The sequence below is a fragment of the Pseudonaja textilis genome, chromosome 3, assembly GCF_049901715.1.
Source record: "Pseudonaja textilis isolate UNSWEBS1 chromosome 3, rPseTex1.2, whole genome shotgun sequence".
NCBI classification, from domain to species: Eukaryota; Metazoa; Chordata; class Lepidosauria; order Squamata; family Elapidae; genus Pseudonaja; species Pseudonaja textilis.
This window is the reverse complement of record NC_141992.1, coordinates 131856814-131869855: the sequence shown is the minus strand read 5'-3', so window position 1 is coordinate 131869855 and position 13042 is coordinate 131856814. Positions and strand designations below refer to the sequence as shown.

At 38.8% G+C, this 13042-nt stretch overlaps 1 protein-coding gene and 1 long non-coding RNA gene across 3 annotated transcripts in view; one reads left to right on the top strand and one right to left on the bottom strand.

Moving 5' to 3' along the window:
• The window catches only part of PXDC1 (PX domain containing 1), a 107890-nt gene extending 100119 nt beyond the window's left edge, over positions 1-7771 (top strand). The window contains exon 6 of one of the 2 annotated variants that reach the window (XM_087930791.1): positions 6762-7771. Coding sequence is in view for 1 of the 2 variants with exons in the window: in XM_087930790.1 (XP_087786916.1) it covers positions 6762-6846 (85 nt within the window). In the remaining variant the exon portion in view is untranslated. The remainder of the gene's footprint in view (positions 1-6761) is intronic. The other variant, XM_087930790.1, reaches the window with a different exon arrangement.
• The window catches only part of LOC148126326 (uncharacterized), a 39385-nt gene continuing 26862 nt past the window's right edge, over positions 520-13042 (bottom strand). Inside the window, exon 3 of the long non-coding RNA XR_015743099.1 lies at positions 520-1319. This is a non-coding gene — a long non-coding RNA (uncharacterized LOC148126326). The remainder of the gene's footprint in view (positions 1320-13042) is intronic.

The following is a 13042-nucleotide window of genomic DNA, read 5'->3' as shown; positions in this document are numbered from 1 at the left end:
AGCACTTAGACTTACATTTCACCGTGCTTTATAGCCCTCTCTAAGCAGTTTACAGAGTCAGTATATTGCCCCCAGCAATCTGGGTCTTTATTTTATCGACCTTGGAAAGGTGGAAGGCTGAGCTGGTCAGGATCGAACTGATGTAAGTAGGCAGAATTGGCCTGCAATACTGCATTCTAACCACTGCGCCACCATGGCTCTGGTACCAACTTCTTGATTTCAACCCCTCCCCCCATTCATTATCCATTGTTGAGCATATGCAGCCTATTCTGTGTTGTTCAGTGTGCACACAGACAAAAACATTCAGAGCATCCCATGGGAAAAGCAGGACTACATACACATGTTGCTTTGTTACATTGGACGAAATACAAACATCAGGTTTGGGCAACTACTGGCTGAATTGAATTCCAAAAGCTTCTTTATGCATCTCTAACTTATTTACGGTATCATTAAAAGATATATACAATCCTAGATTCTGTCTTTTTAAAAAAAAAAATTTTTTTATTTATACAAACATTCCATCTTTCATTTGAACAGTGTGTCATCTGGGTATAAATACCTTGTGCAATAACCATTATAGTTTATACATATTCATGGCTTAGCTTTAATACTCTGTTGTTACTAATCTGCATCATATATCTGATTCCCCATCTTAACATTTTTAATTCTTACCACATATTTACTATTTTACGCTAGTCTTTTTTAATTTCTAACTTCTATATTTGCTTTCCAACCATTGAGAAAATAAATCCCATTATCATATAATATCCCATTTGTTCAATTCTAGATTCTGCCTAAACATGGCTTCTAATCTTCTATCCATGCTATTTGAAACAAGTAGCTTTGAAATAAGATGGGTGGCAAATGTATTTATATAAATAAAAGCAAACAAACAAACAAATATTCTCAATATACACACTCCTGTATAAGCTGCCCTCTTTGTTATTGGCCTATCCACCTCTCTTTTATAGCAAGCCTCTCTGACCAAATGAATGCAGCCTGTCTGGCATAGCTTTTGCCTTATGAGAGATTTGATTAATTGTTTTGCAGTTTGCCTGCTACAATGAAAAGAAAAAGATTATGACAGATTTCTCCAGTTGTAACAGATGAACAGAGAGTTATACTCAGAGAACTTTAATGAGGTCTGCTTTATATCCCAGGGGTGCCCAGATGACTTTTTTAAAAAACTAATTTGACAGGTTCAAACTCTATTCCTAGTGCATTTGAGAAAGCTGTTTGTATTACACACTCTGTGGTCTCTTTTACCCTTCAAAACAAAATCAACACTTCTGCAGGTGTGATAGATTGTCATTCTGGTCCTAAGAAGGAATGAACAAAAGGTTAAGGAGGAAGCAGTTCAATAAAAATTACTCAGTCCTAGGAAAACAGAATGCATGAGAACAAAAAATAAATAGAACTCAAAAGAATCCAACCTTGATTTGTTTGATATAAGGTAAAGAAAAACTGGCAAGTTTTAAAAATTCTGTTGTGATACATTGCAACATAAGAAGCATTCTTATATGCCATCTTGGTCTTGGGTCCAAATAAAATGCTGTACCAGGACTGTTTTGCCTTATTCACTTGCCTTGTGGGGGGAAAAATACATTCAAACTGTTGTGGTTAGCCAGCAGCAGGTGCGGATGGCTGAGGAGAGTGAGGACTTGGATGAGGGGCCAGGACCATTAGGGAGTGGACTGCTGCCTTACAGAGATTGTGGGGACTGGCAGCAGTGATGAGGAGGTTCCCGAGGAGCCTGTGCCAAGTGCGCGTGCATGCAGGATTGGTAGCAGGAAAGGCTAGCTGCAACAACATGGGCGACTCGTGAATAAGGCTACAAGGTAATGGCCCCTCCTTCAAGAAGATAAAAGGCAGCTGTGAAGCGAACATTCTTTGCAGGAAGCAAAGACGTTTTGAAACTCAGCCTTGTGGGCATTACAGTTAGTATTTGAAGGCTCTTATGTTGTGAAATATTTTTTATCTGTGATTCTTGGCAGTCTTGCACGAAGGTTTGTGCTTATCAAAGTTAATTAGTTTGCAGCAGCCTTTTAACCAGTTTCTGTTCCCTTTAGTTATTGTTTGTCTTATTGGAAAAGGGTTTGGGTCAGAACACAAACCAAAACCTAAAACAATGATGAAAAATAGATCATCTCATGCTAGCTTCTAGATGAAATATCTACAGGTAGTCCTTGACTTACAACAGTTTGTTTAATGACCATTTGAAGTTGCAACATTACTCAAAAATGACCATTTTTCACACCATCATTACAGCATCCTCATGGTCACATGATCAAAATTCAGATGCTTGGCAACTGACTCATACTTATGACTGTTGTAGTGCCTGGGGATCATGTGATTGATCAGCTTTCTCAACCTTCTGTAACAAGCAAAGTCAATGGGAAAACCAGATTTACTTAACTGTGTTACTGATTTAACAGGTGCAGTGAGTCACTTAACAACTGTGGCAAGGAAGGCCGTAACATGGGGGCAAAACTCACTTAACAAATGTCTCACATTAACAGGAGATACTTTGGGCTCAGTTGTGGTTGTAAGTCAAGGACTACATGTATTTACAATCAAGAAAATCCAGTAGTGATTTACATAATATGTTTGTGATGTCAACTTGGATGTCAACCAGCCTTAGACACTTGGAATTCGGAAGAAACATGTACAGCAGGGTACAGTACAAGTCACTGATGAACAAAGACATTAATCAAGTGTCATAATGCTCTTTATGTTGCTTCTCATTTAAAGAATTAGAAAAAAATAGAATGTGAGTGAACTGGAGAGAAAGAGTTGCTTTATTTTTAGTTTGACGGAGATAGATATTTAATTGCTGCTGTTTCCAAGTTGATTTATATCTGCACTGACCTGACGAAGGCCAATGCAGTGGCTTTTAAAATTTGTTGCTGACAAATAATCTTGTTTAGATCCAAATGTACTTAAATGCAGCTTAGATTGTGTTAACATGATATTACTGTTGATAATGTGATAAGTCTCCTAAGTACATTGTAGTCCTTTTCAGGCTTATTCACTGAAGACGGATGGACTCCTAGTGAGATCCCTTGTACTGAATCAGCCTCTTGCTACCACATTTTAAAGTCTGCATCCCCAGCGTTATGATCACAGCACCTTTATGTCCCTTAGGCTCCCACGCATGCTTTTATTTTTTTAGATTAAAAATAACAAATGGAAAGAAAAGAAGCCGTAAAAAAAAGCACTCCACATCCTGCTTCTATTACCACAAAATCGTCTACATAGATTTTAACCATCTGAGTTATTATGCGGTATACTGTTTCAAATCAGTGTGAATGATGCTTTAATTTATAGGGTGTAAGAGGATAAATCCTTGCTCTCAGGGAATTTCAATCAAAAGTTCAAGACCGAGGAAAAACCATAAAAGCAGGGAAGGGAGACAGGAAAGGGAAATAATATGTAAAGTTCAAGATGTGGTTGGAATTTCTGTAAGGAAATCAATAAAGAACAAAATCTAATTAGGCGCATGCTTGCATATATTTTGTACACACAAATTCATCTATCTGTTAGAAAGCTTGATAACAGTTTCAATATTATTAATATTTACTACAAAGTGATTGATTATGTCCCATCAAGTCATTTTTTACTCCTAATGACCACATCGATAGATTTTCCTCATGAACTGCAAAGCAGGAATGCTAATTATTACAACTACTAGTACATTCTAATTATTTGTTCTGCTATATCAACATTTATGACAGCAAGAAAGTTGGACTCTGAAAAACCAAAAGGAACCATAAAACCTCTATTAACTTTGATCACAATCTCTTCAAAATTATGTAATGCTTAGATCAGCTTTTCAATCTGTACTAAACAATTTTATGAGCATTTGGCCTGTTCGAAGAGGTTGAAAATGCTATATTTGCTGTCAGTTAAAAAAATTAATAAATCCAATTCTCATCTGCAAAATGGCTGCCTTGGCCTGTTTTTATGGTAGAACAAGTTGAACCCTTTCAGATAGTCCTCAACCTATGACCATAAGCATGGCCAGAATTTCTGTTGTTAAACGATATGGATAAGTGAGTCAGGTCCATGTTTATGCCATCTTTTGCCACAATCATTAAGTGATTAACTTAACACATTGATTGAATGTGGCTTCCCTCATTGACTTTGATAGCAATAGTAATAGCACTTAGACTTATATACAGCGGTTTACAGAATCTGCGTATTGCCCCCAGCTATTTGGGTCTTCATTTTATCCACCTTGGAAGGATGGAAGGCTGAGTCAATTTTGAGCCTGGTGGGATTAGATCTGCCAAATTGCAGTAGAAGTAGCTTGCAGTATTTCACTCTAACCACTGCACCACCAAGCCTATTAATGTTGATGTTGGAACCTCCCTGGGAACATCACAAATGACCCCAGCATGTTGGAAAACCATAAATACATGACAAGCACCCAAATTTTGATCACATGACCACAGGGGTGCTGCAATGATGATAAGTGTGAGGCAGTTATGAGGCACTTTTTCAGCACTGTTGTAATTTCAAACAGTTGTTAAATAAATGGTCATAAATTGAGGACTACATGTAGCATTGAAAAAGTGTTTTATCAATGCTCCTAGCTGTCTTTAAGTGAATTCATGTTTTTTATTCTTGTGCTTTTTTTCATGGAAATTATTAAAGTTCAAAAACCCCTGAACTAAAGGGTTTGACGATTGCCATATTACCTAGGACTTGGTGACATAGCAACTGTGCACACCATGTTGTGAGATTTCCCCCTTTCCCATAGAATCCATGGGACATTAAACAAAATGCATGTTTATGTTAAAAAAAAGAATCTAATAATGTCCAGAATGACTCTTGAAATGATTTCACAAGTTTTTCATATTTCTGGCTGAAATCTTCTGAAATATGGGCATGAATGTCACATATAAAAAATGTTGTGAGACGTGTAAACCCTTGAGATTTCAACCATTTAATGTGTTGTGGATTTAATATGTATATAGTATATATGAAATGTTCCATATTGGTACATTCATTATAAGTAATTGATATTGCAGTGAGATGGGTAGCAAACTCAGAGGTGGTATTCAGCAGGTTCTGACCAGTTCTGGAGAACCGGTAGTGGAAATTTTGAACAGTTCGGAGAACCAGCTAATACCACCTCTGACTGGAGATTTTACAGTATCCTTCCCCTGCCACGCCCACCAAGCTACGCCCACAGAACCAGTAGTAAAAAAAATTGAATTACACCACTGCAAACTCCCTTTGTTTTACGACCCCATAATCTCTATTCGGGGTAGATTGGATGGAGTTGAGCGTTTACTGTCCAGATGCCCTTCCTGACACCTACGCAGAATTCACAGCAGATATATATGTGTCCCCATCCTAGAAGATAAATATCTGCCGCTATCTAGGGTTGAACTCTCAACCTTCCTGACCACAGTTTGGGAGTCGTAATAATAGAAAGCTAAGCTAATGCATTTCTCTCTCTCCACCCCTCCCCCATCTCTGTCTATGTTGCAGACTATGGAAGACCTTTAATTATTTGGGGAAATACTTCTTTGTAAAACTCTAAATCAGTGTTTTTCAAATCTGGCAATTCTATAAGATGTGTGGACATGCTGGCTAGGGAATTTGGAGTGTTGAGATCCACACATCATAAAGTTGCCAAGTTTGAAAAACACCATTCCAGATCATATTTGCTTAGTTTCAAAAGTCCTTTCTTAAATTGATGCACAAATGATTTTAAAATATTTTCACTCTCAGAATATTTTCATTCCTCAGAATGCTGCAGAGCAGGTGAAGAACAAGATTTTGTTGTTGTAGTAGTAATTTTATTATTTAATAATAAATAATATTTATTTTTAACATGTAATTTTTATATTGTATACAGATATAACAACAATTGTAAGGAGAAGGATATAGTATTATTCCAAAATGAATGGTTGCAATATCATTTGTGTCATTTTCTTGACAGGAACCACAATAACCTACAATGCAGTTGTCATTTGAACTGTACATTTTTTGCTGGCTCTCAAAATTTTTGCTATTGATATTCATGCACAATTTGACCTTTATTCTAACTAGGTGCACATGAAGGCACATATGCAGAGGTGGTATTCAGCTGGTTCTGACCAGTTCTGGAGAACCGGTAGTGGAAATTTTGAGTAGGAGAACCAGCAAATGCCACCTCTGACTGGCCCCGCCCCCATCTATTCTCTGCAGTGGTGGGATTCAATTTTTTTTACTAATGGTTCTGTGGGCGTGGCTTGGTGGGCATGGCAGGGGAAGGGTACTGTAAAATCTCCAGTCAGAGGTGGCATTTGTTGGTTCTCTGAACTACTTAAAATTTCTGCTACCGGTTCTCCAGAACCAGTCAGAACCTGCTGAATACCACCTCTGATTCTCTGCCTTCCAAGTCCCAGCTGATCGGCTAGGTCTTCTTTTGTTGCTCTGCAAAGGAGAACAGAGCTGGAAAGCAGGTTAGTGGGGTGGGGAAGGAATGGAATTTTGCAGTATCTTTCCCCTGCCACGCCCACCAAGCCATGCCCACCAAGCCACACCATGCCCAAGCCACACCCACAGAACTGGTTGTAAAAAAATTTAATCCCACCACTGCACATATGGTCACATAAACTAATATAAGAGGTATACTGTTTGGCCTTGAAATGACTCAAGTAAACTTAACAGGACTAAGGGAAAAAAACTATTGGTTTTTAAATGCAATTAATTTATTATTCTCATCAGTTTAAATAATTTATCTTCTTTGGCAATATCACTTTCAGGCTTGGAGAGGTGGCATGGAAGAATTGCAGGAAGATAACTTTAGGAGAGAGCAGAAGTCCTAGGAACAGACAAAGACTTGAGTAGGAGAACCAGAGTTTGTTAAGGGAAAAAAAAACACATGAGGACGAGAGAACTGTAGTCATTCTGAACAATCAAATCGGCCTTCTCTGCCTGATGTTCCCCAGAAGATGTAATAGGCTACAATCCCCATCTGCTGCAGCATAGATGATGGGAACTGTAATTCAGCATTTCTTGAAAAGATAAGACTGGGCAAATTGATGGCCTTTCAATCCAAAGATGGAGATGTTTCCAACAGCGCTGTTCATCTGCTTTTCTTCTGGAACCCAGAACCAAAACATGTGCCAGCTGAAAAGGGAGCCGCCTACCTTGTCCCTACAAGCTGTGTGGGGAGATGTCTGTGTCAGCTCCTTTATATCTGCTCACAAAGCCTCCTTGTGGGTCACAGTGGGATCCTTATCTTTCATTTCCCCCAAAGAATAGCAACAGCCTGCTTTGTTCTGCTATTGAGTTTTGTACAAACAGGAGAAAAAGGAGTCTCAACTTGGCTTGTTTAACAGGAGGCTGCATGGGGTCATGGTTTCTTGAGCCACAGGGAAGTATCTTGGAGGAAGGGGTAATGTTGGCACCCACCCTGGTTCAAAAGTGGGAAAAGTTTAGAAGTGGGGACTCTCCATTCCAGTTCATGGAGAAGACGTCTCAGTTACTACTTCCTCACATGTTTCTACTCCGATCTCCATGCTGTGTGACAAACCAGAATTGAGGGGGATTAAACTGTCAGTCAAACCAGAAAGATGCCTTTTCTCCATGCCTCTTTAAATAAAAACACTCTTTAAGGGTTGTATATGAGAATAAAAGTCTTCAGTTGAATATGAATACTGATGCCTTCCCCCCAAGACTCTTTTTTTCCCTCCTTGAATAAAAAATGTCACAACTCTCCGTGTGATCTTGAGCAGATGTACTTGGGAAATGAAACAATAAGGGAAATGCTGCCTTGTATGGGCATAGGAACATGGAGATGAAGATACATAAACAGACAATTTATAGGGAGAATCAACCAGCTCAACAACAGCGTAATGTCCCTCACAAAATTCAGTTTATATTAATGTTTGCCTCTGTTCTGACAACAGAGATAAACAATAGTTTGATCATCTATACCAGGGGTCCCCAAACTTGGCAACTTTAAGACTTGTGGACTTCAACTCCCAGAATTCCTCAGCCAGCATAACTTTCTGGGAGTTGAAGTCCATAAGTCTTAAAGTTGCCAAGTTTGGAGACCTCTGATCTATACACTCTACACTACAACCCAGGATTATCCAACTAAACTAATGATCAGAGATTCAGAACAGAATTTTTAAAAAGATGGTTGAATGTTGTTGTTTGCTGCCAGAAGATGTAATAGTAACCACCAATTCTGACAATCTTTGATAAATGGTAGATGGTCTAAAAACCACTAGACATGATAATTATTGAGTCTTGCATGTGGGACGTTTGCAACAGTCATAAATTGCTTTCAGACTTGCATATTCTCACAACCAGCACTTCCACAGGCACCATTTCTATTACCCAATCTCTCCCCGAAAGAGTTTACCTTTTTTTTTTTTTTACTGTTGGAGTATCAGTGTTCTTCCTCTAACAGCTGGCCTGTCCCAAGCTCATATAATCCTAAAGCAGTAACAACAATGTCCAAATCGCTAGTTTCACCATACTCATTTTTCAGTTGAGTTACTTTATTGGTCCACTGTGTGCTCGACTAACAATCTTAATAAAACTGTGGCTGTCTTAGTTAAGACCACCTTAATGTGTTGTTTGAATATCCCCAGCCTGGATATAAAAGATGTTTTTTTTTTTTATTTACATGTTGGATTTCAAGATTCTTTGCTCCCAAAAATGGAAGATAAATGGTTGTCCTTCTCCAATTCTATATGGAGAGATTAAGTAGAATGGCAATGGAATCTTTTTTCAATATTGGCAACGGAACGCCTTCCCTGATTCCTGAGGGTAGCAAGATAACCTAGAGAAAGCAGGACAATCCACAGAGTTTGTCCAGCTCTCCCTTCCAACATCTCATGAATGTTCCTGGTTCTTTAGCATCCACACCTTCCCCAGTCAATACATGTGTTGAAAAGAGTGCATCCACACAAAGAGAGTTTTTCCCAGATAGTTGGTGCATCTGCTACAAATGGCTTTCTGTATGGCACAGTGGGATTCAATTTTTTTTACTACCGGTTCTGTGGGGTGGCTTGGTGGGCATGGCAGGGGAAGGATACTGTAAAATCCCCATTCCTTCCCCACTGCTGGGGGAAGGTTACTGTAAAATCCCCATTCCTTCCCCACCCCACTAACCTGCTTTCCAGCTCTGTACTCCTATGAAGGGCAACCGAAGAAGACCCAGCTGATCAGCTGGGACTTGGAAGACAGAGAATAGATGGGGTTGGCGGGACCAGTCAGGGGTGGTATTTACTGGTTCTCCAAACTACTGAAAAGTTCTGCTATCAGTTCTCCAGAACTAGTCAGAACCTGCTGAATACCACCTCTGGTTGGTTGTGACTATCACACCAAACAAAAACCGCAAAAAACAAACAAACCCTGAACCTCTTGATCTTGGGATTGAGACTTGGAAGTGCTGAGGTAGATGTCTACAAGTGTCAGAAAAATGGCTGCTGCTTCCAGCTTAGCATTCATCTATGTCATTAGGCACTTGCTCGGTCAGCAGTGCCATTTTCTGCTCCACTGACTCTTACTCCTATTATTAGCTCTCTTTTCTACTTTGTGTCAGAGAGAAATATTTGTCCCCCTAAGGTGAATAGCACTATCTTGTAAACCTCAGATACTTAGGTTCAGAACATCAGCAGAACTAGAGTGATGCAGTTTTTATTAACAATCTATGTACCATCTGAGACTCAGATTTCAAGTAAGAAGCAGGTGACTTCTGGATTTTGCATGCACCGCTTTTTAGCAGTTTGAGCACTTTCAGATGAGGCTGGATCATCAAAACAGAATAACAGTTGGAAGGGACCTTGGAGATCTTCTAGTCCAACCTCCTGCTCAAACAGGAAACCCTACGCCGGGGTTCCCAAACTTGCCAAATTTAAGACTTGTGGACTTCAATTCCCAGAATTCTCCAGCCAGCATAGGAGATTTCTCCATAGTTCTAGGTTGGTTCTCTTCTTGATTAGTTTCCCTCTGTTGCTTCTTGTCCTACTTTCAGGTGTTTCTATCATGTAACCTTTAGGCAATTCCAGGAAAATCCAGATATCCCATTGTTCTTACTTACACTTCATCTGCCTTTCTGTCCATAGAGCACTTATGTTTCTGTACGGCTTCTTCCATCTTTTCTCTAATTGCACGTACTGAGAAAACTACAGAGCAATCTGGATGAGAAAATGATGAACAAGGTATGGTGAAATGCTTTGGAGATGTCACCTATGTCATAATTGGTTGTTGTACATATTGATTTTAAAGTCAATTCATATCCTGCACCAATGTTCTCCAAAATTATTTACCTCCTATTGTTTTTTTTAACTAAATAAAAATTAATTGACCCCATCTCAAACAGCTCCTCTTCTGAATCTTTAAACCAACTTTTCCAAGTGCCTCAAGTGCTTCTGAAGCATTTTATTTCTGAAACTAATAGGTGTCATAACCCTCCTCTTCTTTCTTTTTAAGTTTTATGTCATTCTGATCATATCTCAGATCAAATAGTATTAGTGGTTTCACCTTTCCCTAACCTTAGCAACAACATAATGGTAGAATAGAACTGAAGGAGATGTGACATTTCCATCCTCTATGGGATGATTTATTCATATACTACCACAATCTTAAAAGAAGTCTTGGTAGAATTATTTACTTTTCATTATTCCATTTACATCCAACAAAAGTGAATTAATCTATATAAGCTCAGTTGATGGTCTATATTTTTTATGCTCCTCTGGGTCAAAGTTGTAGTAGAGACATGCTTAAGGTACGTAATTTTCTTAAGATGCTCTTTCACCAACCCTCCATATTCTCTTTTAAGTCATTCTGATGCAGCACAAGTCATTTTTTAAACCAATTTTGGAAAAAGACCAGCTTGGAAGAAAAGCAGGAGGCAGAATCAAGTTTTCCCCCTCAATATGTTTCCACTGCTGCTCCACAAGTCATAGGATTGTCCCAAATGTGCTTTTTCAAAATGCAATTGGACTTTCTTTTTCATTGAAGATGCTTTGCCTCTTATCCAAGAAGCTTCTTCAGTTCTGCCAGGCAAAGGCTAAGTCCAGTTGTCTTTTGAAAAAGCACTTTTGGGATAACCATAACCTGGATGACTGAGAATCTCCATTGACAAGTCATAGGCTTGTATTGTAGTCTTTCAATTTAAAAAGAATGGAATAATTCTAAGCTAAATTCCTACAGAGTAAATACATCTCACCACAAAAGATTGGATTGTGAAAGTTACTTTTTGTCTGATTGCCAAATTGGGTTGTGAAAACTAATGTATAGTTCTATTTGATTTATTGTCTGATTGCCTAGACTAGACACTGAGCATTTTTGTGATGGATGGTAGTTGTATGAATTCCCAGGAGGGAGTGGATACATTCCATAGGAATAAGAGGCAGCACAGTCTAGATATTTTGCATGAGAGAAAAAGGGTGAAGACTGTCCCTCCCTAATAGTTCTCTGATGATAGGCTTGAGGTAGATAATAGGGTGCTTTAGTTTGGCAAGATTCTGTCGATAAGTGTAGAACAATTTTAAAAAATCTGCTTGGAAGGCTCACCATGTGTCTTTTCTTGGGTTTGGGGCCTGACAATTTTCAAATTAATCAGGAATCAGGTTATCTCGGCAATAGCTTGATCTATAATTATCTTGTGCTCTGTCCTTCCCTCGAACAATTAGAGTATTATCTGCCTACTGACACGATTGAGAACAAAAACTTGGATTGCTTCCTGCAGCTGAGATGCCTTTACTGAATCCTGATGATTTTGGTTTAGGTCTGGGACCATCCCATGATCACATTCTGTCACAAGTAGAAACTAGTTTTAACGAGTTAGCCATTATTCTGCCTAACAGGGTGATGCACTGCAATTTAAAACTATCACAAGCCTGAAATTAGAGGACAGGAAGAACTGGATTTGGAAGGTAAGAGATAGGTATAATCTACTCTTGAATTTAAGAGTGCTTTAGTAATTACCTAAGACTGCCGTAATTACTGGCTAACTCACTCGACCACACCCTCGATTTCTGTTTAGAATCAGGTCTCCAAACTTGGCAACTTTAAGACTTCTGGAGGATTTAAGCCTGGCTGAGGAATTCTAGGAGTTGAAGTCCACAAGTCTTAAAGTTGCCAAGTTTGAGGGCCCCTGGTTTAGATGCAGTTGGAAAGTAGAGTTCTTTATCTTTTCTTCCCTGAAAACTACACTATTGAAGAACCTGAGTTCAAGAAAGGACTTTTTTGTATGCATGAAAAAGATCTTAACTTGTGTGTTCTCAGGTACATCCCATTTCAAGGGAGTGGTTGTTCTGTAAGAAAACAGATCAATATTTTGTTAAAATACAGCATGAGTCAGCTCCTGAAGTCAGAGTTTTGTTTCTCACTTTCAGGACAACTTTGCAGAACAGATGCATTGGCTAGTGCAGCGTTTCTCAACCTTAACAGCTTCAAGATATGTGGACTTCAACTCCCAGAATTCCTGTGTATGGCTAACAAAATTAAAGCTAGGTAGAAACAGACTACTAAGAATAGCAGAAAAAACCCCTGAAACTAGCAATAAAAATATGCAAAACATACACAGAACAGCTGCTGAGAGCAACAATAAGCACTATAATGAGTCAGCCTTAAGTTGAGTCACCCTAAAAGTTAACTTTAGTCATGCAGACATAGAGCAATATCATGGATTCATTATAATACATTCCTTTGCAATCTCTTAGTATTGTAAGCTGTACCTACACAATCCAGCCCCTTACTCCAAAAGATAGTGTTAAGCCTTGATGCTGTAGCTACTGTATAACACCTTATTATAATATTGTATTTCTATACTTCCTTTGATTTTTGTGTGTGGGTGAGGGGGTCTTTTCAACTGAATTATTTCACCAAATAATTCAGTTCAGAACATGCCTGTAGGTTGCTAATGTTTAGTTCAAATATATTTCCCGTGTATATTACATTCTCAGGTTGTTTCTTTGCTTGCACCTGTTAGAGGAAATATCCATCTGATTCAGGTCCAAGTGGGGAGAAAGACACTGGAAACATGGAGGCTGATTGGAAAGATGGCTTATTGATGGAC